The 23,652-nt window shown below is 42.1% G+C and overlaps 2 protein-coding genes across 2 annotated transcripts; one reads left to right on the plus strand and one right to left on the minus strand.

Annotated features, from left to right (window-relative positions):
- Nucleotides 1–372: 372 nt before the first annotated feature.
- LOC311500580 (uncharacterized protein) lies at nt 373–7,052 on the minus strand. The gene is made up of 2 exons (XM_084562077.1): nt 528–7,052; nt 373–430 (listed from the first exon to the last, which is right to left on the minus strand). Exon 1 carries the CDS (start codon nt 7,025–7,027, stop codon nt 944–946), a length of 6,084 nt encoding a protein of 2,027 aa, XP_084418203.1. The 5' UTR covers nt 7,028–7,052; the 3' UTR covers nt 373–430; nt 528–943.
- Nucleotides 7,053–21,312: 14,260 nt separating this feature from the next.
- Nucleotides 21,313–23,583, plus strand: LOC311500214 (ovarian cancer G-protein coupled receptor 1-like). Its single transcript, XM_084561468.1, has 2 exons — nt 21,313–21,633; nt 21,750–23,583. Exons 1-2 carry the CDS (start codon nt 21,407–21,409, stop codon nt 22,270–22,272), a joined length of 750 nt encoding a protein of 249 aa, XP_084417594.1. The 5' UTR covers nt 21,313–21,406; the 3' UTR covers nt 22,273–23,583.
- Nucleotides 23,584–23,652: the final 69 nt, after the last annotated feature.

Consider the following 23,652-nt stretch of genomic DNA (forward strand, 5'->3'; position numbering starts at 1 on the left):
TCTCATAAAAACCTATCTTTATAGAAAATGACTTTAAATTGTTACAGAAGTTGTTTAATTGAATGTAAAACCCAAATTACATTTACAACCTACAGTAGATGTTACATAATATGCTAGTAACAACAACTGTATGTCCTCTATGACTTTTTCACATAAAAAATGGTGTATTGTTTACGTATTATTTTTGCTACTTACAGGTGTATGTAAGGTAACAGTGTTGGTCAGCAGAATTTTCAGTGACATGACTTTATTGAAGGTTTTGTAATAATTTAGAACAGAATTATTGATGATATTTTGTTTTACAGTGCACTGTGACTAATCTGATACATAAAGTGTGTAGCTCCTCTCGGCAGTAAAGCATGAGGCCCGAGATCATTTTATGAAACAGGGTTTATTCAGTCATCAAGCGACCCAGACAGACCCGTGAGAACTGAAGCAAAGGAAGTAAACAAACAATCACGTAAATGAATATGCTGATGCAGAGCTCGTAGCTTAATGTAATTACACAATACAACAATAAACCACACCTCGTAGGCTGCACACTACCAAAGGGGCTGAATCTTGTCTTTTCTTCTTTCTCTGTCTTCTTTGTTTACATTTAACGTTGTAACTCTTTATATTAACTTTACTTTAATGTGTGTGGAGACAACCTGCCGTGATTTCTCCCTTGCCGTGCTCTGCCAGGCGGTGTATCATTAAAAGGGTACCGTGTAGAAACAAAAACAATGAGCCCGAAAAGATAGGTAGGAACCAAAAATAAATAAATGTATTAACTGACGTGGGCAGTTACACTCCCACCAAATCACAAGTGATTTCTTAGAACGACTTATGGGAGACATATACTGTGTATGAACGTCACTTTAAATATTATCATGTAACAAATCAATAACAAATTGATAAGGCCAGCTAATACACTGAGAGTGATAATGGTACACAGTGGTCTTTAGTCTGCTTCTAACAGTGTGACCGTCTTCTGAATGGGCCTCTCCAGGTAGACTGGTTTGGAGGTGCGTCTTCCCATTTTATCCAGCGCTGAATCACTGAGTAACAGCTTGAGTGTTCTCACTCTTCCATCCTTCCCAGAATGAACTTGCATGACCTTTGCCAACTTCCACTTGTTCCGTGGTATCCCATCCTCCTTCAGAAGAACAATGTCATTGACCTGTGCATTTCTGCGGTCCTTGGTCCACTTTTGCCTGTTTTGGAGATTTAGGAGATACTCCTTCTTCCAACGTGACCAGAAGTTGTTGGCCAGGAGTTGAACTCTACGCCATCTCTTCCGGAGATAAAGGTCTTCCCTGATGAACTTCCCAGGGGGAGGCGCTATGATTGTGGACTTCATGGTCAGAATGTGGTTTGGTGTCAATGGTTCTGGACTGGATGAATCATTCAGGTTGTCCGTGGTCAGCGGTCTGCTATTAACTACTGCCATGACCTCATACAAGAATGTTCGTAGAGAGGAGGAGTCAAGCTGTTTGGCAGACTGTTCCAGGATAGACATCAAAACACTCCTGATGGTGCGGATCTGTCTTTCCCAGACTCCGCCCATGTGGCTTGAGCTTGGGGTGTTAAAGATGAACTCACATCCCCTTTCCTTGAGTTCCTCTTGATCCATCCCTTTCAATGCCTCCGCAAACTCTCGCCTTGCACCGACGAAGTTCGTCCCCTGATCGCATCTTATCTGCCGCACTGCTCCACGAATGGCAATGAATGAACGCAGGGCGTTAATGAATGCATCAGAGGTCAAGTCATCAAGCATTTCAATGTGAATTGCTCTGGAGCACATACAGGTGAGTAACAGTCCGTACCTCTTTAACTCTTTTCTTCCTTCCTTGATGTAAAATGGACCGAAACAATCCAAACCACAGAAAGTGAATGGCGGTGTAGCTTCAGTTCGGTCTACAGGAAGGTCTGACATCCTTTGTTGCTCCATACCTCTTCTGTATTTCCTGCACTTAGTGCACTTGTAAATGTGGGATGAGACCAGGTTGCTACATCCAAGGATCCATATGCCGTTGGCACGGAGCTCATTCATGGTCATTCCCCGGCCTTGATGGTGTACTCCTTCGTGATAGTGCTTGACCAGTAATGATGAGATGTGACTGTCTCTTGGAAGAACCGCTGGATGCTTTACATGTGCATGTAAGGCAGCGTGAGTCAAGCGGCCTCCAACTCTGATGATACCTTGGTCATCCAGGAATGGATTTAATTTATATAGCTTGGACTTTGGTTGTGTCTCCTTGTGATGCTGAAGACACTGGATTTCTTGAGACAGGTTTGTTTCTTGAACCATTTTTATTATGGTTATCTGTGCTTCTCTCCTTTCCTCTAAACTGGTGGCTTCACAGGACCGTGGCTTCTGGCCTTTGACTTCTCTAACAAGGCGCTTTAATCTAGCAATGGCCTTCACCAATCTTGACCAATCAGAGAACTTGTGTAGCCGATCCAAGAGTGACCTCACCTCCTTTGCCTGCGTGTCATGAACTTGAGCCTTCTTGAGCTCTGGGTCATCACTTGGGATCTCTCCCACCTTGACATCTTCAGTTGGTAACTCTTTCTGCCAAAGCAGGTCTGGGCCTGTGAACCAGTTAGATGTTGACAGCTGGTCAGCTGAGAGGCCTCTTGAGGCGTGATCTGCTGGGTTTTCCTCCGAAGTCACGTACCTCCATTGCACAGACTCTGTGCTTTGTTTGATACGTTCCACGCGATTAGCTACAAACACATGGAATCTTCTGGCTTCGTTACTGATGTAGCCTAGAACAATCTTTGAATCTGTCCAAAAGACTTCATGCATGCATTCCACTTCAAGTTCTCCTTTGAGCATGTCACTGACTCTGACTGCTACTACAGCCGCCGACAGCTCTAGCCTCGGTATGGTGGTCACCTTAGTGGGAGCAACTCTTGACCTCCCCATGACTAGAGTACAGTGCACTTCTCCCGATGTACTGATCGCTCTGAGATACGAACACTCTCCATATCCCGACACACTGGCGTCGGAGAAATGATGCAACTCATAGTGTAGAACCTTGAAATTTGGTGGAACGTAGCACCTCTGGATCTTCACCCCAGCTAGGTTTTTCAGGTCTAGGAGCCATGATTCCCACAGAGGTCGCAGGTCGTCAGGTAAGGTGTCATCCCAACTTAGCTTGTCGCGACACATCTGCTGGACAATCCTTTTCCCGACCAGAATGAAAGGTGCCACAAATCCCAGCGGGTCAAATATTGAGGCAACTGTGGACAAGACTCCTCTTCGGGTGAGTGGGTTCTCTTTGACGACTACTCGGAACTGGAACTCATCTGAGGTCACACACCACTGAACGCCAAGCGCTCTTTCCATATGATATTCACCCAACGCCATGTCCAGATCTTTGGCAGCCTCAACACATTCCTCCTTAGGAATTGCGGCCATGACTTCCTCACTATTTGAGATGAACTTATGCAGCCGGAGTTTGCCTGTGCTGCAGAGTTCTCTTGCTTCCCTCACTAGTTGGATGGCTTGGCTTTGAGATGTGACACTTGCTAGCCCATCGTCAACGTAAAAATTCCTTCTGATGAACTGGATGGTGCCTTCACTGAATCTTCCCCGTCCTTCATCAGCAAGATGTCTTAGTCCAAAGTTGGCGCAGCCTGGGGAAGAAGCCGCACCAAACAGATGAACTTTCATTCGGTAGATAGATGGTTGAGCTTCCAGATTTCCATCCTCCCACCAAAGGAAACGTAGGTAATCTTGGTCTTCTGCTTTGACATAGAACTGGTGAAACATGCGCTCGATGTCACACATTATTGCCACAGGGCCTCTACGAAAACGACAAAGGACTCCGACCAAGTTGTTTGTCAACTCAGGACCAGTTAGTAGGTGGTCGTTCAAAGAAGTCTGCTGAAACCTTGCCGAACAGTCAAAGACGACGCGGATTTTTCCAGGCTTCTGTGGATGATACACCCCGTGATGGGGAATGTACCACACAGGAGTCTTGTTGATATCTTCTTCAGGAACCCTTTTGGCGTCTCCGCGAGCTATGATGTCATCCATGAAGGTTTTGTAGTCCTTGTAGTACTGTTCGTTTCTTTTCAGCTTCCTTTCTAGGCATTTGAGACGATGGACGGCGCATACCTTGTTGTTTGGTAAGTTAGGTCTCTCCTTCTTGAAAGGTAGCGGCATCTCATAGTGACCGTCATCATTGAGCCTGATGCTTCCTTGCATCTTTGACAGGAATCTGAGGTCTTCTTGGGAGATGCTTGTATCACCTGAAGTTCTTTCCACGAAGTCGGACTCCAGGACCTTAATGACATCTACAGGTGAGACTACTTCCTTGATCAGCGTTCTGCAGACATAATGCACTTCACTTGTGACATCTGAAGCCAACTGACAATCTGGAATGACTTGTTTCACAACAACTTGGTGACTTACTCCTATTGCATCTCCATAATCAAGACGGAGGTTGCCATAGCCTACTATGCTCCAGCCCAAGTCTGTTTTCAGCCCGAATGGCTGATTTCCTTCACCAGGCACCACCTGTCTTGGAACGAGAGCTTGAGGACAGTTGTAGCCAATTAACAAGCCAACGTCACAACTTTGTTGAGGAGCTATCTCAGCTGCGATGTGTTCAAGGTGAGGCCAAACTTTAGCCGTCTCTGGTGTGGGAATATGTTCTCTGTTTGCAGGTATAAAGTCTCTCGTATATGTCACCGGCAGAGGTATTACCTTGTCCGAGTAGAATCCTCTTACTTGCAGACTACTAACTCTTCGACATGGCACAATGGTGTTCTTTGAGGCCATGGTGGACAGCTTCAACTGAACTGGTTCATTTTTTGCGTGCAGAGCCCTTGCAGTTTCTTCAAGGAGAAAGGTTGTGTCACTCTGTGTATCTAGGAGTGCATACACAAGAATTTCACGATCAGGCTCACTTGTGGCTGACACCCACACTGGGATGATAGTGGATGTATGAGTGTCTTTAATGTTCTGTATGACTCTGTTTGATGTTGCCTCGAATGAGGGTCTCATTGCTTTGTCTTGTTGCCGTTCAGTGCTTCTGTCCTTTAGCTTGTCATAGTCAACTGCTCCATTAGCCTTTGTTAGCACCTTTGTTTCTTTAGTGCGATTATCATGGAGGCAAGTCGGATGTTTCTTCTCACATATATTGCAGGTCTGTCTCCTTTCACATTCTTTTGAGCGATGACCGGATTGCAGACAGCCAAAACACAACTTGTTTTCCTGGACAAACTTAACTCGTGCAGAGATGGTTTCATCCATGAACTTGTAACACTTGAGTAAATTGTGACCTGCCTTCTCACAGAATACACAACTTATAACAGCAGTCCTTTCACCTGCATTTGTTGCAAGCACCTTTGCTCCTGGACCTCTGTTCCTTGAGACCTTGATCTTCTCACTTTCATTTGGCTTTAGAGCATGGAGAGACGTTATTGGGTTGCAAGCGATTCTGGCTTCACGTGTGACGAATTCAACAAAGCTGCTGAAGCTTGGGAACTCATGACTTTGCTCTTCTACGTCCATGACCTTCCTATTCCATCTAGAAGTCAGCCAATCTGGAAGTTTAGCGAGTATCTTCTGATTCTCACTACAGTCGTTGAGCACTTCGAGACCCTTGATTTGAGACATGGCTGTCTCACAGCTGCGGAGAAAGTCAGCAAGTTCTTGAAGTTCTACACTGCTCTTGGAGTTTAACTTGGGCCATGAATCAAGCTTGTCCCTGAAAGCTTTGGCGATGAGGAATGGATTGCCATATCGCTCTTCGAGGATGGTCCATGCTGCATGGTAGGCAGACTCTGTGCCTAGCAGGAAGTAGCTTTCTATGGCTTTCTTGGCTGTGCCACTCACATACTTTCGCAGGTAATATATCTTTTCTTCACCTGGTATGTTCTTCCTGTCAATTAGTGTCTGGAAGGAAACCTTCCAATCATTAAACCTGAGTGGATCACCACAGAATGTTGTTGGTTCAGGTATGGGAAGACGACTTGCACTGATGGACTCTGCAAACACTCTCACAAGAGCTGCTGTGCTATCTTCTCTCCCTAGCAGTGTCATAGCTTGTGGTGGAGGCTGATGTTGAGACAGGTTACTTTCACCTTTAATTTCTTCCTTCAATTTCAGAGAGACATGTTGATGGAGCAGTTGATCTATATCATCATCTGACCATTCATTTTGCTCATACACTTGCTGTCGTGCTTTGGCAGCCCTTAACTTCTTTATTGTTTCCAATCGTTCCACTTCTCTTCGCTTGGCCTCTAGCACTCTTTGCATCTCTGCATTTTCAGCCTCAAGTCGTTCAAGTTCTTTGATATGATGTTCTTTCTCTAACAGTACCTGCAATTCAGCTTCATTGGCGGCGACTTCAGCAGCAGCTTCTTGTCTGTGAGCAGAATACTGGCTTGAATGTCTGGATGTGACCCTTGAGTTGCTTCGAGAATGAACCGAAGACCTGGCGAACTTGGATTTGGTGTGGTGAGAGATACTTGTTCTATCTGATGCTGCAGACTTAAACACAGATTCTCCATCTCTCTCTTTCTTGTCTTGTTTTTTAATCTCTTGATCTTCATCAGCTTCGGTGGTTAGATGACCTTTAGCAGCTTTAATTATTGTCTTTGTTACTGCTTCACAGGTGTCGATTCTACGACGTGTGTCCTGATCTGGAATGTCAATGCGTCTCAGCTCTTCATAAACATCATTCAGTTCCCTTGCAGCATTGTTTACCTTAGTGATGTGTTCATGCAGCAGGCTGTTTGAGCACGCTCCACTCAGCACTCCTTTAGCATCCTTGATGATTGTCTTCCACTTATTGTAGCTCTTAATGAAACGGTGTTCAACCCTTTTGACTTGCTCCTTGTGCAATTCTTGGCCTTTTTCCGTCAGCTTGCGAGCTCTTTGACTTCTTTGTGGCTCTGGCGAAGAAGTGTGGTAAGCAGCTTCGATGCCTTCCGATGCTTGTGGCTGCATGTCTGTCTCATGCTGCTGTATGTCTTCACCACCACCATTTCTGTCACTCTCAGAAAAGGGTTCAATGTCTGACATTTTACCTTGATTAAATGAGTTAGATTAAATGTTATACAACTCTTAGCCTTGTAGTTACCTTATTGAATGGCCAAAATAACCTCAGCGTAGCTGAATCAACACTCAGTTTTAACCTAGAGCAATAATTGTACTTTTCTGTTAAATAATTTGGCTTATCTACTTATAGTCTTATTACCATCAGTGATAACTACACAAAGGTGTTAACTCTAACACAGGTAGAAATGCAATAAATCTTTGCAATGCACCTTTAAATTACTGTGGCGCTGTTATATCTTAATATTAACACTACTTATTTTAACAGAAATTTTACAGTGTAACTGTCGATAAACGCAATCTCAATATCAGCGCGATTTGTATCAATGAACGTCAACGGACTTCAACGATGAAAGGTAAGTAAACAACAACAACTTGAAAATGTTTCAGTCTCTTGTGCAAAGCACTCAAAGTCTCTTATTTACACAAAATTCACACTAGCGGCACCGTAACCCTCCCGCAGATGCTTCCTTGGTTGCTGTGAGGACGGCAATAAACGATGCACCCGCGACGTGGAAAGGCTTCATCCCGACCATGGATCACTGTGCTCTAGCGACGTTTCCTCGGCTACTCACGCGAAGCAGTCGAGTTCTCACTGTAGCTCCTCTCGGCAGTAAAGCATGAGGCCCGAGATCATTTTATGAAACAGGGTTTATTCAGTCATCAAGCGACCCAGACAGACCCGTGAGAACTGAAGCAAAGGAAGTAAACAAACAATCACGTAAATGAATATGCTGATGCAGAGCTCGTAGCTTAATGTAATTACACAATACAACAATAAACCACACCTCGTAGGCTGCACACTACCAAAGGGGCTGAATCTTGTCTTTTCTTCTTTCTCTGTCTTCTTTGTTTACATTTAACGTTGTAACTCTTTATATTAACTTTACTTTAATGTGTGTGGAGACAACCTGCCGTGATTTCTCCCTTGCCGTGCTCTGCCAGGCGGTGTATCATTAAAAGGGTACCGTGTAGAAACAAAAACAATGAGCCCGAAAAGATAGGTAGGAACCAAAAATAAATAAATGTATTAACTGACGTGGGCAGTTACAAAGTGCATACACTGTAAATGTTTTATGGAGATTTAAGGCAAAGTAAATAAATAAGACAGTATGGCTGCAGTGAACATTTCTTTACTTGTATTAATTGGGCAAAGAAAAGTATGAAACTGGATGCCAGTAGGACTACTCAGAAATGTGCTCATATGATCTTTGTTTACCCTTTTCTGCTTCGTTGTGCTCTGATCTGACATTAATCCACTGAGGGATGCTGTTTATACTCTTCGAGGAAATGATGACAGTTTGGATATGAAACACCGTTGTGTGTTGTGACAATACTCTTATGAGAAGATCTTCCACAGAGATGGGATCGCAAAAATCACAGAGTCAAAGATTCCCTTCCGAGAAATTTTACGGCCTGGCCGCTGTGAATGTATGCGTGAGTCTGTTTACTCTGGTACAATTCCGAGAACGTGTGGGAAAGATTTTCACGGCTTTTATGACTTTTATTTAAACTTGCAAAATTCGAGGGAAAACAATCCACCAGGCCCCGATGTTCATAGTGACGTGTTTCAAATCTCTTGCTGCAGGCAATTAAAAAAAAACTAGAAAACTAAAGAGTGAAAAATCATACTCGAAGAAGAGTTTACGCCGATATTTGAATCCACAATATACAAGTATCTGGCTGAACATGTTTTCAGCTCAGTTGGTTGAAAATACTATCTTTAGTACTATCTTTAGTAAATCCCCCAAAATGGATTTAAGTAAAAAAAAAAAAAAAAAAAAAACATATATTGACAATATATTGACATTTATATATTACTCATGCCCCAATAAACTGTTGCTGTAGTACACCGGCAGTACCAGTTCTTAATATTTTAAACACAGTTTAGTAGCTTCGTTAAATGGTTTCCAATCTAGGGTTCAGGCCCCTTCTTAATGGTCACAAGACAATCTAGGTTTCACAGAATTAATAATTACGTGCGATTGGTTGCGATTGGATTACTTTAAGTAGTCATTTGATTAGTAATCAGTTATTTAAAGTAAAAAGAGAAACAAAACATCTAAGGGTATCCCTGATAATAATGTGACTGTATGAATTTGGTTAGTAGATTCTAAGTAACCTTGATTTCCCCAAGTCATCCGTTGAAGAATGGAAGAGGACAACAGCACCTCACTGTACAGCAGCTACAACAACAGCGGCAACAGCTCGGCGTCCGCCACCTACCACCAGCTCTGCAACATCAGTAACTTGTGGAACGGCTTTGACCTCTTCGACATCTTCGACTACAGCAGCATCACCTCGCAGCACAACAGTTCTGATCCCGACAAAATGGAGTCCCACATCCAGTCTGTTTTATATGTGACGAGGTGGGTCGTCATCTGCATCGGCCTTCCTTTGACCATGGTGGCCATCTACGCCTTTTATACCCTGGTCTGTATTTTAACGTATGTGGCAGTGAATGATACCAACCAAGCAGGTTTAAAATAAAAAAAAAAAACATAAATGACTGTCAATGTTTTATCTGCAGGTGCGAAATGATCACGTCGGTCCGATCTACGTCATCAACCTCCTCATCTCCGACCTCATTCAGCTCTGCTGCATGATTGTCTGGGTGACAAAAATCAACGCTCGTCCACTCTACAACATCACGTACTTCATTTACGTCTTCGGTCTGTTGACCAGTGTCGGCTTCATGGTCTGTGTTGCTCTGGAAAGGTAGACATCTCTCCTGCAAGTGTGAATGCTTTACTGCATCAAATCATGAGTTCACAATATCTCTGTGCCTCTCTTTGTGCTACAGGTATTTGATCATTGCCTGGCCACTGTGGTACCGCTTCAAACGGACCATCAAGATCTCTGTGGTGGTGTGTGTTTTGGTCTGGACCATTTCCTTTGTCACAATCCTTGTTGTCAGTCTGGCGTCTGGCTTCATTTATCCATTTATCTTCCTGACCATCTCCCTCCTTCTCCCCTTCCCCCTGCTCGTCTTCTCCCTCGCCGGGACCCTCAAAGCCTTGTCTGCTTCCATCTCAGTCTCCCCCGAGGATAAAAGGCGAATTGTAGGTGTTTTGGTTCTGGTCCTGCTCAACTACACTCTCATGTTCTTGCCCACCATCATCCTGTCTTACTGCAGACGAGACGACTCGGTCCTCCACAGCGTATCTTTCACCTTGATCCAGCTTAGTCCTCTTGCAGACTTGATTCTGTATGTTTTCATGAGGAAAGGATCCATAGAGAAACTTTTGAGTGTATGTAAGATGGATGTTATAAGATCTTCACTAGGAGGTAGATTTTTTGCTGCATGTAGGCAGATAAAGCAGACCACCAGAGAGACTTAAGGCTACAGAAGGTAGTATTTACCCTCCGAGATATGTTTCTGGCAAAATTAAAACAAAAGAACAAGTGAAATCAAAGTGCACGACAGAATTAAGTTGGATTCATTTAGCTTGGGCTGCTACATGTGTCCTGCAGTGGCCAGTGTGTTTGTTTTCTTTGCTGATCTGTGGATGTTACCCATCAGAAACTTAAATGACTAGTGTCATCATACTTACCTTTTCCTCCAATGAATGGCTCTCTAGCGTTGTCAGTCAGAGGCTCCAGTCTCAAAGTGTGAACAGGGGAGAATCTTCTTGAGGACATATGTTCAGACTGTGTTGTAGATTGATGGCAGATTAGATCTCTGTCCACGTCCCCTGTTCAGAGAATGAGTTTCATATTTAACGTAGATGGGCTTCCTTTATGCCTCTCTCTCTCTCTCTCTCTCTCTCGCTCTCTCTCATAGTCTTCTCTGTCATGGTCCCACGCCAAGCAGAGACCACTCAGGACGATGTTGAACCACAAACTCAAAGCATATTGAGAAATGCAAATGACTCAGTGTTGCAAAACGCACAAATTTCTGTTTTGTTTCCAATGTTCCTATTTACTGCTTCCTTTTTATCTTTGTACTTGATGTGCAGTTTTTGAGGGATATTATTTACATTCCCGTCTGCTGCTGGGTCAATTTGAATTCCCCCTCAATAAAAAAAGCAAACCATTCATTACCACTGAACAAACTTAAGATGTGCAACATAAAAATAAAGACATTTTTAATTTATCCTTGTGGGATCGTTTGTTGAAAGAATATCTGATGAAGTTCATCTTGATAAATGCTTTAATTCTGACGCACATTACGCAACCATGTCAACTTTTTTCACGACCTTATGTGACCAGATCTAGACTTAGAGACTGCTGCATGAGTTTGAAGTTTGAAATGATTCTTGGGGGGTGTTTTGTTGACGGAATATCTGCTTCTTGCCTACTCTGATGTTCTGACATTTCATGATCAAATCTGATTCCATATCACTTCCTCATATGGGCAGATTTAAGTGATCAGAAACCTCCCACATGTCACATTCTGCTCTAGACTGTACATATTGCATACTCTGCAACAAGCTTTTAGCACTGTTCACCCTGAGACCTTTTTGATTATTTTAATGGCAGCAAATAGTCACACCTCTTGTCCTCCCGGATCAAACTGTATACTCTAGTGACCGGCAACAAAAGTAATAATCAACAAATCATTCAAAAATGACCAACTCCTCAAGTTTCAATATAAGCAACATCAGCTTTAAGTATGACTACGACATGAATTCTTATTTTCTTACACGAGAATGCAATACATTGACCGGAATGAATATCAGTGACCATTACATGAAAAAAGTGCAATACCTTGTCGAGGTTATGGGCTCCCCCTTGTTCTTGTTATAATCAAGGATGATCTTTGTCCTCCGTGGTGCTACTAAAAGCAGTGTCCCAATGCAGAGTGCTCATGAGTAGCACATTTTTTTTCTCTCTTTGAATACAGGATGCTGTATTTATAATCTCAGTTTTTTGTTTATAGTCATCTAGTTCTGAATTGGAGAAAGGCAAATCACAGGTGAGAAATTAACATGTTTACAAATGTTCTGAGGCACGTGTGTATGTTTGTGTGTGTGTGCATGCATGTTTGTGTGTATGTATCTGTATGTGTGTGTGTGTGTGTACGTGTGTGTTATTTGTCAGGTGGGTGTGCGTGTGTGTCGGTGTGTGTAGTGCCATGCCAGTCTGTTTGAGGTTTTGCTAAAGATGCTGCAGCATCTTCTCATGCAGATATAAAGTTAACTTCCAGTAAAGTTAAAGATAAAAATCAAGAAAACCAAACGGTTGCTTATCTGTCACGGAGCTCTGAATGAATCATGACTCTAAATGTGCGAATAACAACATGGTCAGTTCATTTCTGACATAAAGTAGAAAGTAAATTATATGACATGTTACATGACATGTAGCAAAGACAAGACTAACTTAACTTTTCCCTTCTAGAGTTTTATAATTATTCATTCATCTTCTGTAACCGCTTGTTCCTGTTAAGGGTCGCGGGGTCTGCTGGAGCCTATCCCAGCTGTCATCGGGCAAGAGGCGGGGGTACACCCTGGACAGGTCTCCAGTCTATCGCACTGGTGGCCAATCCATGTGTGAAAATGATGTCTCATGCTCCCTGAACCACTCTTTCACAATCTGAGCCCCATGAATCCTGACATTGTCATCTTGGAATATGGAATATGTTTAATAGCTTCTACAATCTCCTTAGATGTTTTCTCTGCTTGATGCATGCCAATGATTTGACCCTTCTCAAACAGACTAACATCTTTTCCACGACCACAGGATGTGTCTTTAGACATGGTTGTTGAAGAAATGAGAAGCTACTCATTGCATCAGTTGGGTTTAAATAACTTGTTGTCAGCTGAAAGATAATCACCCATGCAATAATTATCCAATAGGAGGCTCCTACCTATTTGATTAGTTAGATCCAGGTGGAGATTTATTTATTTATTTATTTTTTTGGCCAGGCAGTGAACATTACAGGGATGCAGTGTAAAATATTTAGTGCAACATGTAATTAAAGAAACTGAAGCAAACCCTCAAACTGGACTGATATCAGGTCTCTTAATAGTATGAAATGATTGATGGCAGATGTTTAATTGAAGGAATATCTGCTGACATCTTTCCTAACCATATAATAAACCTGATAATGATAATAATGACTGCACATGTCACTTCTTCATATGAGCAGATTTAGATGATCAGAAACATCCCGCATGTCACATTCTGCTGTAGAGGATGGAACCAGCACTAGTGTGAGGAACTCATTCATGTTCAACTTTCAAAGGTAAATATTGGAATAAATTGGAATAAATCTATAACCTGTGACAAAGAAACTACCTTAGGACTGTAGGCGTGAAGAATACTTCAGTTAAAAGTGTTCTGTTTTATTTAATTTGGGCTGGTTTGTTCTCAGGTGACTGTGTAGCCAGTGACGTAGGAAGTATTCAGATATTACACAGATGTAAACAAACTAAAAACAGATTCCAATTTCAAAATGTTATTTTGTTATGCTATGTTAAGTTTAAGGTTGTAATCCATGGGCCGACTGGTTCCTTTCTGTGTGTAGTCTGCATGTTCTCCCTGTGTCTGCGTGGGTTCTCTCCAGGTACTCCAGCTTCCCCCTCACCGTCCAAAGACATGCTGGTTAGGTTCACTGGTAATTCTAAATTGGCCGTAGGTGTGAGTGTCTCTCTGTGTTAGCCCTGAGATAGACTGGAGACCTGTCCAGGGTGGGCCCCACCTCCAGACCAATGACAGCTGGGATAGACTGGAGACCTGTCCAGGGTGGACCCCACCTCCAGACCAATGACAGCTGGGATAGAGTGGAGACCTGTCCAGGGTGGACCCCACCTCTAGACCAATGACAGCTGGGATAGGCTCCAGCCGCCCTGCGCCCCTTCACAGTTACAGAAGATGAATGAATGAATGAATGAAGTTAAAGTTTAATCAGGAAATTACCTTGTGTACCTTGAAATCTGACTGAGCTGAATTATGTCAAATCAAGGCATGTGCTTGTTTTTTCTTCTTACTAGGTGTTTTTTTTTTTTTTTTGATTCTCTTTAAGTATTTACATTTTCTTAAAAAGCTTTTATAACTTGTTACTGTAGTTAAGTTAAAGCTTAAAAGGAGAATGATCACAATTTCTAAAGGTTTTAGATGAACTCAGAAGTGCACAACTACTTTGCCAAAGGTTAGAATTTCTTATTTCATGCATCTTAACATATTAAAAAACGATAATGACCAAATGTAATTCACTGATTTATTGTCAGTCTGACATCAGCCTCGAGATAAAATAATGCACAGAGCAATGATAAGTCCTAGCTATTGCTATTATATGAACTGTCCTGTTCATATTTTCCTTGTATCAATACAAATCTAAAAAAAATTCTAGTTTTTAGATATCTGTGGGTTCTTGGAGGCTACATGTATGGTATTTACTTGCTTTAAAACTTGTTTTAAAGTGTTTTCAGATGAGATCCCAGATATCAGCCAAACACGCACCACTGCCTTGACTCTGCATAGTCATAGTCATTACACTATGACAGGTGTACTTTCTGGTGCTTGGAGGTGCATTCATTGGAGTGGGTGCTGGCATCACTGCCTGGGAAATCTGTGCCATGTCAGAACTGCTGGTGGCAGAACGATCTCTGGGGGCTTTTCTGCAGGAAGTGGCTTTTAATACTGGTCGAGGGAACTTTCCAACTAGATGATGTGATTCAGATCTTCGTCTTAAATACCCCACAGGAAATTACTCAAGGGAGCTCTCAAGCTCTTCTTCAAAGATCTCCTCTAAATTAACACAGCCTGAACTGATCTGAATAAAATAAGGCAGACACAGTTACAATGATTTTAAAGCATGGGAACTGTGGATTGATTGGCTCAGAGGGGGAGACAGGCAAGTACGTCATTGGACGAGAGACATAGATGCTGAGAATAAAGTTATTTTGGCAGTATGGGAGAGAGGGGAATATGAGGAACAGCAGCAGCAATGTCTAGATTGAATCACTAAGGACGAAGAGAGGCAGCTTCATAACTAGAGCCAGATCAGATTTTAGATCTCACAGTCTCTGAGCTAAAATAATTCAGGTCAAACGGTAAGTAAAACTTCTTTTACTCTTGTGCCAATTCACATCTGAAATCACACCACATTTAAAAGACATGGATGTTAACTTCTATGTCCAACCCTGATTTTATGACAGCATGAATTGTTTGTGGGGATTGTGTTGTCTTCACTGCCTGAGAGCTCCTCTATCAGTCAGTGACTAAAGGTTGTGTTCATACTGAACCTGCTGCTTGTTTCTTGCGTCTTACTTCTTTCACTATACTGTACTATAGCTATACTGTATTCAACGTTCACCTCAAACCAGACATGTGGACTCGAGTCACATGACTTGGACTTGAGTCAGACTCGAGTCATGATTTTAATGACTTCAGACTCGACTTGATAAAATTCGCCATAACTTGCGACTCGACTTGGGCTTGAATGCTATTCACTCGAGACTTGAATCGGACTTGGCCTCTTTGACTTGTAATGACTTGACATGTCTCGAGTCAAAAACTACATTTCCTGATCGTGGACCAAGACACCCCAGAGACTCATTCACTTCCGCGAGGAAAAAAAAAAAACAAAAACATGCGAGACGAACGGGCAGAGCCTGCTGGCCGATACAGAGACATGCAGCCGAGCGTCCGGTATGCATGACAAACAAAATACCGTAAATCCTCTAATAGAGGCCCGGGCCTTTATTTGACTCAAGCGCATCGCGGCCCCGGCCTTTATTGGAAGGAGGCCAGAATTAGAGGCAGGCCTCTATTTCTATTTGAGCAAAACGAACTACCAGTAGAATGAATAAAAACAAGATTTTGTGTCTATTTGAACCTATAAAATACCAGGTTCATTTATTGAAAACGTACAGTTACCATAACATGGCATGCTTACAGAACATTAACAACAAATACCGGTAATTCAGGCTAAATTCCAGTGTAGAAATATGGTAACAAAAACGTAGCAAACATACCGGTAGTGCATTGTAAACACTTAACCATACACGGTGATAATTACCGGTAGGTTATCGTAACAGAAAGCAACAGACACCTTACCACTCCAAAGTTTAACCATTCCTGTCTCGTTTGGTTTGAAGCAAAAAAAAAAAAAAAAAAAAAAAATCCTCCAATTCAATTTAATCCTCGTCTTCCTCAGTTTCCTCCTCCTCTTCATCTCTCCCTGTAATCTCCTCATCACTTGCGCCAGCCTCTACAACAAGTTCATTATTGTGTCCCGTGGCGAGCGTTCCTCCGCTCGCCATGACTACGCTGTGTGTGGACTGAACGTTTATAAATCAATCCGCGGATCACGTGTGTTCCGAACCGAAGACATTGATCCGAACGGATCACGGATCAATGATCGTTTTTCAGTCACGGGTAAAAAATACACGTAGGCTACACAGTCAACATAGTAAATTATCTAAATGTACAATGTACAAACAATTTAGACCTTAATTGTTTTAGGGCTTTATGGTTTTATTTATTTTCATTGATAACCAGTGCCTTTGGTTGCAGCTTATTTTTACTATTTCTCTCTCTCTCTCTCTCTCTCTCTCTCAAGTCTGCTGTTTTTGTTATGCAGATTAAACATTGTTTTATTGAAATATTAAGTTTCATTGTGATTTAAGGAAAATGTTGACCTACTATAACTGGCATCCACTGAAGCATCCAGTAGATGCCAGTTACATGCATCCACACAGTTCATGCCTCACTAGTCAAGGCGCTTTACCAACTTTAGGATGACAGTGGGGCCTTCCGTGCTAATACATTTCCAACCCACCATTCACACACAATACTTTGAAGGTCTTTGGGCGCATGTGTATATACAGATAAATAAAATATATGCATATTTTAATTTGTGTTTATAATAAAAATAAAATACTGTAGATTAGGTTGATATGTTGAAATTATGATAGTTAGTCTAATAATGGCATTATTAAGTGAAGAGTACATGATGACTTGTTCAGGACTCGAAGAAGCTTGGGACTTGGACTCGACTTGGCTTTGGTGTTACTTGGACTTGGACTCGACTTGCCCTTCTCTGTCTTTACTTGGGACTTGACTTGGACTTGACTGCTAAGACTTGGGACTTACTTGGGACTTGCCAAACAGTGACTTGGTCCCACCTCTGCCTCAAACCTTCATGGATATCAATTAATAGATTAGATAAATAATCTCTCTAATCTCTCAAACACCAGGATTGTCACGGCAAGATGGAAGATTTGACCATGAACAACTCCTCAAGTTATAATATAAGCAACATCACCTTTAACTTTGACTACTACTACACCACTGAGAAGGACAACAACAATAATAGCGGCCAACATGTATTAATCTCATATGTTTTTAGATTAGTCATCATCTGCATCAGCCTTCCTTTGACCCTAGTGGCCATCTCCTTACTCTCTTCTCTGGTGAGTCCATTATAACAGATGTATGTATTTATAATGATGTGTTGTGTACAGTCTGTCAGTAAATGATTGTCTTTGACTCGTCTCAGGTGTAAAAGTCTTGGTACATCTGGTTCTTAGATGGATAAATGTCTCTGACTGCAGTTTCTGGGCAGAGCCAGATGTCATATTTGGAGGAGGTGAAGTTCAGAACATGTTAACAACTGCTTTAGTTACTTTTACCAATGTTTTCCTGCAGGTCAGAAAGGATCACGGTGCTCCAGTCTACATCATCAACCTCCTCATTTCTGACATCATTCAGCTCCTCTGCATGATTGTTCGGGTGGCTGAAAATATTTACTCAGCGAGACGCTTTTTCAGTTATCTTCATGATTATGGTCTGTTTTCCAGTGTTGGCTTCATGGTGTGTATCTCCCTAGAAAGGTAACTATCTGTCTGATCCAGTTTGTGTGTATCTACGTCTGTGTCTAACCATTTTATTAGTATATAATTCTGATGCTCCTCAAAGACTGTCTATGTGTGTCTGTCTTTCATTACAGGTATTTGCTCATCGCCTGGCCGCTGTGGTACAGATTCAGACGAACCATCAAGACCTCTGTGGTGGTCTCTGTCCTAGTCTGGATCCTTCCTCTTGTTTATTTCCTCCCATTGTTTTTCTGGGTGGATTTTCAGATCACAAAAACCATTGTTGCCGTCTTCCTCCTCCTCCCACTTCCTCTGTTCATCTTCTTCCTGGGTGGGACTCTTAAAGCCCTGTCTACATGCCTCAGTGTCCCCTCTGATGAAAAACGAAGAATTGTGGCAGTTTTGGTCGTGGTGCTGCTTATTTACACACTGATGTTCCTGCCCACAGTCATTTGGTTACTGGTAGGAGAAGACAGATTGAACTCGAGCTTCATCACTGTGTCTGACATTCTTCTTCTGTTGAGTCCTCTTGCAGACTTGATCTTGTACATTTTCATTAGGAAAGGAACCACAGACAAGCTTCTGGCCTCACTGTGTTGTTGTAGTATGCAGATTCAGGAATCACCAGATGAACAGCATGAATAATGAGAGCATGTACGTTTCTATTTGGAAGTGTGTTCTCGGGGTTCAACAACTACAGATTATTTAACGTTGACTAATCTGTGGCATTTCTTATTCTAAAGGTTTACCATGTGTTTTAAAACTGGACACATGTCCTGTTTCTGCAGTGAGCTCTCAGGTTTGCCCAAAAAACATCCATAGCAGCTGGTGAATGGACTGCATGATTATCTTGTCAAACATTTATGGTTGATTTCTGTTCGTTTCATTTGTTCTTTGCCAAAAATAAAGAAAAAATAAAGAAAATATAAACTTCATATGAGATGTGGATACAGCTCTTTATGCTTTGTGTTTTTCTTTGTACCTCTGTTTTATCCACAAAACACAATTAAACCAAATCACAGAGATTTATTTTAATGAGGTATACAGTATCTTGTTAGGAGAGGTAGTACGTGTGTTTATCAGAATCAGAATACTTTAATGTCTCATCCATGATCCAGTGGGATGTAGTTCAGCATTTTTCAACATGTGGATTCCAGCATTGGATCTGTAAATCTGTTGTTCTCACACAGAGGCTGTGAGTTCTGAACTTCCTGTCTCCTGGTGCCGCCTGCCGGCATCTGTGCTCGTGCTGAGAGTTGGTCTTTAACCCGAAACACGTCCCATCTCTCTGGTATCAGCCCTTTGTTGAAGAGGAGAGAAGCTAGGCAGGAGACGCCCACTATGGTGGCAAAAACAACCAGCACACAGATGGTCCTGATCGGGGCATACTGAACGCAAACGCCGTCTTCAAGCATGCATCCTGGGAAGTGGATGACAGGTGATATCCCTAGCAACGGCTCCCCACACAGAAGTCTAAAAACGAACCCCGCCAGGAAACCAGAAGTGGCGCCGTAACCGTTGGACCTGGCTAAGAAGAGGATGCAGACCAGCTGAGGGAACATCAGGATGTAGGCGATTTCTCCTCCTAGGACCCAGAAAGCCATGACACCGGTGTGCAGGAAGGTCAAGGATGTACCTGCTAGTCCAAACAGGACCACGGCAAAACGAATCACCCACCGGATCTCATTCTCTGAGGCCTACAGTCAAAGAAAAACAGGTGCAGCAAAGGGTGAAAAGGGAGTATTTGTATTTCTCCAGACCTTTATTTTCCACCCTGTCCTTGCTTGTGCTTTCAGATTCTGCACACGACCACATGGGAAGTATTTTTGAACCTAGGACTTATCAGCAAAGTCCAGGGGTCTCATGTACAAAGACTTGCGTGGATTTCCTACTGAAAAGTGGCGCACACTCAGATCCAGAAGCACATTTCCTTTGTTCATCCCAAGCAACGTGGAATTGAGCGCACATGTTGTACCCAACCCCTCCCTGTCCACGACCCTTTTAAATATGCAATTGACCCTGCAACTGAGATTCCCCTCTCTGCACGATCAGAAAATGAAAACATAAGAATGAGTAAGACGGGAAAAAAGAAGAACTTTGAAGAAAGCGAATTGGAGACGCTACTCACTGGAGTGGAGATGCTCAAAAATTTACTCTTTGACATTTGAACTTTTCCATGAACAAGAATGTACGTAAGGTTTTTGCACACACCCTTCGCCTATTTGGAGTCAGGAAAATGGAGCGTGTGGTAGAACGTTTGCCTTGACTGTTACGACAACATGGAACGAAGATGGAACTCCTACAACATTTGTGTCTCACTTTGCTGCTCCTTACACTGTATTTAAGATGAAGGTGAAGTTATGCCTGATCACCTTTGTCTGTCCATGTAGGGCCGTGCCTATCTGCTTGAGGTTTTAATACTAGTTGAGGGGAATTTCTAACTCAATGATGTGATCCGGAGTTATGTCTTTAGTAGCCCACAGGAAATTACTCAAGGGAGCTCTGAAGCTCTTCTTCAAACATCTCCTCTAAATTAACACAGCCTGAACTGATCTGAATAAAATAAGGCAGACACAGTTACAATGATTTTAAAGCATGGGAACTGTGGATTGATTGGCTCAGAGGGGGAGGCAGGCAAGTACATCATTGGACGAGAGACATAGATGCTGAGAATAAAGTTATTTTGGCAGTATGGGAGAGAGGGGAATATGAGGAACAGCAGCAGCAATGTCTAGATTGAATCACTAAGGACGAAGAGAGGCAGCTTCATAACTAGAGCCAGATCAGATTTTAGATCTCACAGTCTCTGAGCTAAAATAATTCAGGTCAAACGGTAAGTAAAACTTCTTTTACTCTTGTGCCAATTCACATCTGAAATCACACCACATTTAAAAGACATGGATGTTAACTTCTATGTCCAACCCTGATTTTATGACAGCATGAATTGTTTGTGGGGATTGTGTTGTCTTCACTGCCTGAGAGCTCCTCTATCAGTCAGTGACTAAAGGTTGTGTTCATACTGAACCTGCTGCTTGTTTCTTGCCTCTTACTTCTTTCACTATACTGTACTATAGCTATACTGTATTCAACGTTCACCTCAAACCTTCATGGATATCAATTAATAGATTAGATAAATAATCTCTCTAATCTCTCAGACACCAGGATTGTCACGGAAAGATGGACGATTTAACCATTAACAGCAACATCAACTTTAACTATGATTTGACGATTAACAGCAACAGCAACTTTAACCATGACTACGACAACACCACTGGGAAGAACATCAGCACCAGTGACTGCCAACTTTCATTAATCTTTTATTTTACTACATTTGTCATCATCTACATCAGCCTTCCTTTGATCCTAGTGGTCATCTACTTACTCTCTTCTCTGGTGAGTCCATTATAACAGATGTATGTATTTATAATGATGTGTTGTGTACAGTCTGTCAGTAAATGATTGTCTTTGACTCGTCTCAGGTGTAAAAGTCTTGGTACATCTGGTTCTTAGATGGATAAATGTCTCTGACTGCAGTTTCTGGGCAGAGCCAGATGTCATATTTGGAGGAGGTGAAGTTCAGAACATGTTAACAACTGCTTTAGTTACTTTTACCAATGTTTTCCTGCAGATCAGAAAGGATCACGGTGCTCCAGTCTACGTCATCAACCTCCTTATTGCTGACATCATTCAGCTCCTCTGCTTGACTGTTTGGGTGGCTGATAATTACTTAATGAGAAGCTTTTACAGTTATCTTTATGTTTATGGACTTTTGTCCAGCGTTGGCTTCATGGTGTGTATCTCCCTAGAAAGGTAACTATCTGTCTGATCCAGTTTGTGTGTATCTACGTCTGTGTCTAACCATTTTATTAGTATATAATTCTGATGCTCCTCAAAGACTGTCTATGTGTGTCTGTCTTTCATTACAGGTATTTGCTCATCGCCTGGCCGCTGTGGTACAGATTCAGACGAACCATCAAGACCTCTGTGGTGGTCTCTGTCCTAGTCTGGATTCTTCCTCTTGTTTATTTCCTCCCATCGTATTTCTGGTTCGATATTCAGATCACAAGATCCATCGTTACAGTCTTCTTCCTCCTCCCTCTTCCTCTGTTCATCTTCTTCCTGGGTGGGACTCTTAAAGCCCTGTCTACATCCCTCAGTGTCTCCTCTGATGAAAAACGAAGAATTGTGTCAGTTTTGGTCATGGTGCTGCTTATTTACACACTGATGTTCCTGCCCACTGTCATTTTGATTATATTTCTCATACACTCATTAGGAGACAGATTGAGCTCTTGCTTCATCCTTGTGTGTAACATTCTTCGTGTGTCCAGTCCTCTTGTAGACTTGATTTTGTACATTTTCATTAGGAAAGGAACCACAGACAAGCTTCTGGCCTCACTGTGTTGTTGCAGAATGGAGCTTCAGGAATCATCAGATGAACAGCATGAATAACGACAGCATGTACGTTTCTATTCGGAAGTGTGTTCTAGGGGTTCAACAACTACAGATTTTTTTAAAGTCGACTAATATGTAATGAAAGTGTATTCGACGTCGATGAGTTGATGACGTCACATAAAAACCCAGTAGAAAGTAATGCTTTGCAACAATGAAATCTATATTCTTGACCTGAATACATATTGTAGCGTCTCAGACAAAAGAAGCTACAGAGGCTTATCTGTAAGGTAACTGAAGCTTGAACACGGGCTACTGTCGGCCGTAGCCAAAGACAACACCATACGGCTCTCGGTCGACAAACTCTTGCAACTCTCGCACGGTGCATTAAAGGACATCACGGACAAAAAAAAAAAAACATGCTCTACAGCCACAACAACAATATCAACTAATCGAATTGAACATTTACACATGAACTTATCAATACTGGTCACTGCAGATATGAATAGCCTATATAAATCAGCACTGTCATTAGCATTTAATACTATATCACAGCGTGTTGTTAGATGGGATAGTGTAGCAGCTAAAGGTCTAATAACTTTATCAAATAGTTGATGTGCAGCCTCCTTCTCTCTGTTACCACAGGACGTTTGGTGAAGTTGTTAACTGACTGCTGTCCAGAGGATTTGGACCGTTCCTCTGCTAGTGTTAGCGTTAGCCTTTTCAGATGCATTGCAGTAGTACTTTAGTTGTATTTCAGGACTGACATGTCACGGTAGTATGGGCTTCATCTTCAGTGAAGTATTTCCACACACTTGATGAATCAATGACCCACTGGGCTCCTCACCTGTCTTCTAGGAGGCGTCCCTGTTGTTATTGTCACATGATTGGGAACTAGTTGACTTCCTGCTTAAAGCGTCGTGGCTCAGCAGTAAAGTCGACTCGTGGACTAGTCAGTACAACTCCTAGTGTGTTCTATATCTTTGGCGTTTATTATTCTAAAGACTGTTTTAAAACTGTACACGGTGAGCTCCCATATATCTCTCCAGACATTTATTGTTCGCTCTGTCCTTACTTGTGCTTTCAGTTTCTACACACCACCACATGGGAACAAGTTTTGATGAAGAACTTCTTCTTCATACAGAACATAGATATCAGCACATGATGAGATAAGATAAGAAGTTTTATTTGTCACATGCACAGTTAAACATAGTACAATGCACAGTGAAATGTATCAGTCCAGGAGAATAAATTGACATACGGGGAGGTAAAAATGTTTTGTTTTAATGATATTATGGGTGATTTTTCTCATTTTACTCATTGTTTGGTGACATAAGTATCTTTTGTTTTGTCTGACAGATGCATGCTTGTGAGGCATATGCTACTAAGTCATAGTAAATCTTTTTGAAATATGTGCACATCTGGAAATGCAAAGACTCA

Source organism: Chelon labrosus (assembly GCF_963514085.1).
Source record: "Chelon labrosus genome assembly, chromosome: 15".
Classification (NCBI taxonomy): Eukaryota; Metazoa; Chordata; class Actinopteri; order Mugiliformes; family Mugilidae; genus Chelon; species Chelon labrosus.

What these genes read in the sequence shown, in the direction of transcription:
- LOC311500580 (XM_084562077.1), bottom strand. Translation starts at nt 7,027, where the DNA reads ATGTCAGACATTGAACCCTTTTCTGAGAGTGACAGAAATGGTGGTGGT.
- LOC311500214 (XM_084561468.1), top strand. Translation starts at nt 21,407, where the DNA reads ATGTTAACAACTGCTTTAGTTACTTTTACCAATGTTTTCCTGCAGATC. An exon ending in GTGTGTATCTCCCTAGAAAG is followed by an intron (nt 21,634 to 21,749) that starts GTAACTATCTGT and finishes CTTTCATTACAG; the next exon opens with GTATTTGCTCATCGCCTGGC.